Genomic DNA, 3,988 nt, shown 5'->3' on the forward strand with positions numbered 1-3,988 from the left:
AACAAAAAAAAAAAAAAAAAAAGCAGTATGTTTGAATGCACTGTAGACTCACGTGCAGTCAGAAATCACACAGAGATCCCAGTTTCCCCAGCGATGTGTCTGGCATTGCTACTGCACAGATACAACGGTCGGGATGCTAACATTGATACAGCTAGGTGATGTCTGCTCACACGCATGTGCGCATGTGTGTGAGAGAGAGTGTGTGTGTGTTCGTGCCTATTGCACAGTCTTGGGGACTGAACCCAGGGCCTTCACCATCATCTACCTCTCTGGCCCTTTTTTAGTTTGAGACCTGGTCTTGCCAAGTCACTAAGTTGTCTATCTAGGCTGGCCCTGAACTTAAGGTCCCCTTGCTTCAGCCTCCCAGAGTGCTAGGATCACAGGCATGCGCCACCACAGGCAAATACCAATTTTTAAAGATTGGCTAGCACTGAGTTGTGGCCCGGCAGCCTCAGGTCCTGAAAGCCAGCCAAGCCACTCTCATCTGAAGCAAGAGCAGAAGCTCGAGGGCCACTTCCCTGTCCTGGGCATTGCAGCAGCCACAGCAGACCTTGGAATTGAGCCCTTGCTCGTAGCACACCTGTTGCTGGGGCTGCTGTTACCCTTCCTGCCCGCGTTCTCTACGTTGTTCTCCGCTTTGGCTTCAGGCTGCCTGTGAATAGATGCTGCATCTGGTCCCCAGCGTGGGGTGGTAGGGTGCACTGAGACCTGAGGAGGGGGCTGGAAAGCACTTGGAGGGGAAGGAGGAGGCTGGGCAGGGGGCAGCCTGCGAAGGCCCAAAGCTGGCACATTTGGAGCTGAGGGGTCTGCCTGGTAGTGCCAGGCAAACAGTGGGGGTGGGCGTGGCCTCTCAGCCCAGGCCAAGCAGTGCTGTGGACTTTGTCCTGGGCGTGGACTCAGTCTCTCCCATGGGAAGGAGCCCAGGGGTGCCTGGTGCTGCCAGCCTCCCTGGCCTGGAACTTCGCCCTTACCCAACATGGAGCCACCTGGCCGGCATCCCAGGCTGGACCTGCCCAGACAGGGAGGAAGCCATCAGCCACCTGCCTCCGCACAGCTTTTTCTCACCTACTGGGTCCACACACCTGCCCCAGGGTATGTGGGCTTCACCACCCTGCTGCTGGCCTTGCCAGGTATAGCCAGTGTCTTTTCTCAGGCAGCTCTGTCACTGCCTGGCTTTCCTCCAGCAGGAGCCCCTCACCTTTGAGGGCCAGCCTGGCACTTATGCCTGTCCCTTCTGGCCCAGGAGCTTAGGGGCCCTCCTGGGGAGGCCATACAGCTGGGCACGCCAGGAGAGTTCAGTTATAGTAGAAGTTACAGGTAACTAGGCAAGGCTCAGAGAGGTGAATTCTCTTGCATGAGGTTACACAGCAAGTAAATGGCAGAGCCATTCCTTCCAGCACCCCAGTGGGTACCCCTCAATGTTCCCATTTCACAGATGAGGGGCTCGGCTCAGGGTTTCCGCTCCCGCAGGCCACCCGCCCATAGCCCAGACTGCCCTCCTCCCGGGTTCCTACGCCGTGGTGATTGGTGCCGGCCGGGTCCCTCCAGGAACCTGAGGCTGATCACATTGTCCTCAGAGAGGGCCATTTTGTCCCACTGATGGTCACAGCTGAGATTTCTGACGGGTCCTGCGTGGGCTCCCATGTCTGCCCCTCACGGCGGCTCTGATCAGATTGGGTTGCAGAACCCCCTGCTCAGAGACGAAGCACACCCAGGGTTGCCCCACTGGCATGCCGGCCCTGGTGGTGACTTCAGTGTCTGCCCCGTGCCCCAGGCAGGGCTCCCCACGTCATGAACGCTGACGCCTCTTCTGTCTCCCCGCTTCCTCCCTCCCCAGGTGGTGAAGGTGAAGCCCCACGACAAAGATGCCAAAATGAAATACCAGGAGTGCAACAAGATTGTGAAGCAGAAGGCCTTCGAGCGCGCCATCGCGGGTGATGAGCACAAGCGCTCCGTCGTGGACTCGCTGGACATCGAGAGCATGAGTGAGTGGGCGTGGGCGCCTCTGCCGTCGCTGCACACACAGGGCGGGGTCAGCACACACCAGGAGCCAGAACAGCCTTGCTGGTTTCACCACAGCTGTTCACTGATGCGATTCTCTGTCTTTGATTCCTTCCACCTTCCGGCCTTGTAATTAAGTTAAGCACAGCCCAGAGTCTTCATTTTATCATAGTCCATCAAGTGCCTCCCCTCAGTCCATCCCTACTCAGATAGGGGAAGGTGGCCTGGGGGCAGGGCTTGCGACCATTCTCACCACCACGTAGTCATGACACTGTTGACTTGGCCAGGTGAGGTTAAAGCTCAGCCCCTCTGCGCCAGGCCCTCTGGATCTCTGACAGCAGGTTTGAACACCTAGGTATACGTGTCCCCTGGCTTCCGGCATTTGCAGTTACTGCCCTGGTCCATGGTCACGGTGGCATCATGGGCACTAGGGGGACACCCCTCTGGTCCTTCCTGGCCTTCCTCCCTTTTTCTGCCTTCATTCTAGACAGCCGGCCTTCTGACTTCCAGTTTCACCTCTGATGAGCTGTGACGCCGAGGAGGGTGTCTCTGCCAGTTGTTGTACATGGCGGGTCATATGCTTGTGCTCCTTGGTGTGGCGAGGAGACAGCTGGCTGTCCACATCTGTGCTGTCTTCCATTTTGGTTTTTCTAGAGCACTCTGGGTATCTGCAGTGCTACCAGGCAAGCAGAGCCAGTTCATGGACCGTCTAGTCCTGTCTGGCCCTGTTTGTGGTCCCGCATGGCCGCCAGCTGGGTTCAAGGCCTTTGCCTGGGGAGTCTGTGGCCATTGCAGTCTCTGTCCCTGTTGCTGGCGGGCAGAACAGCTTACAGCGTTCTGTGCCTGAGGGGCAGAGGACCGCGTCTAGACTCGCCCGTCTGTGCTTTGCTGCCCCTGCCTCTCCCTGTGCCACTCATTCGTGGGTCCAGGTGGCCACCTGAAGTTAGCCCACGGGGCATCTACCTGTGTCCTTCAGAACCTGGGAAGGAGTTGTGATGCCATCAGCACTCCTACTTTAGTGCACCCCTAAAGCTTCCAAGGGCTGTGCTCCACACAGGCGCCCCTCTAACAGGCCAGGCTGCCATTGCTTCCAGCTCAACTGTGTGGCCTGGCCATTGACACTGCCCATGCGTCAGTAAAAACCCAAACACAGCTGGGCGTGGTGGCACACACCTGTAATCCCAGTCCTTAGAAGGCTGAGGTAGAAGGGTCACCACAAGTTCGAGGCCAGCCTGGGCTACATACTGAGTTCAAAGCCGGCCTCAACTATATATAGTGAGACCTTGACTCAAAAAACAACAACAAAACCCCAAACACGGGCCTCTGACATTGTTGAGTACTTCACTGCAGTTCAGCCCGCGAGTCTGGTTTATGTTTTTGGCTCAGAGCAGCACCCTTCTAAGCGTGGGTCTGTTCCCCATGGAGATACCATCGACACAGCTAGCGGCTCTTGGGCCTGCTGAGAGCTGTTCTAAGGCGCGGTCCAAGTGTCCCTAGAACCCAGCAGGCCCGTGTAGACCGAGGCCCTTACACAGTGAACTGCTGGGTGCTGCGGCCCCACGAGCGCCTCACCCAAGGCAGCGTGGTTTTCTCGGGTGTCCTTCACTCGTAGGGACCGCTTCAGCCAATGCCCTGTCGAACATAGCAAGTGTCCCCGAGTGGAAATTCTCTGGCCCGCAGCCCCTCGAGTGCCAGCTGAGGCTCCGAAACGCGCCCCTGCTGGCATCCTCTCCTCCTCCACACTGGGCTGGGGCGTGTGAGCGGTTCCCACTGCCACATCCAGTTCATACTGCGGGCAGGGGGGATGTCCAGGCCCTCTGCGTGTTGGGTGGGGGAGCCCTTTCCCAGTGAGACACGATGTCTGTCCCATCCTACAGCCGGGTGAAAGAGGCGCAGTCACTTTACATGAAGCGTCTTCAAATATCCCGACTTGTGGGGCTGGGCTGTGGCTCAGCGGTGGAGCACTGGCCTAGTGTGCACAAGGTCT

General features: G+C 57.9%; 1 protein-coding gene across 1 annotated transcript in view; it reads left to right on the forward strand.

Annotated features, from left to right (window-relative positions):
* Positions 1-3,988, forward strand: part of LOC104873977 (serine/threonine-protein phosphatase 5) — a 19,402-nt gene that overhangs the window by 4,235 nt on the left and 11,179 nt on the right. The window contains exon 2 of the mRNA XM_033765863.1: positions 1,838-1,985. Coding sequence (XP_033621754.1) covers positions 1,838-1,985 — 148 coding nt within the window. The remainder of the gene's footprint in view (positions 1-1,837; positions 1,986-3,988) is intronic.

The sequence above is a fragment of the Fukomys damarensis genome, unplaced genomic scaffold (assembly GCF_012274545.1).
Source record: "Fukomys damarensis isolate Sample0158 unplaced genomic scaffold, DMR_v1.0_HiC HiC_scaffold_19, whole genome shotgun sequence".
Taxonomy (NCBI): domain Eukaryota; kingdom Metazoa; phylum Chordata; class Mammalia; order Rodentia; family Bathyergidae; genus Fukomys; species Fukomys damarensis.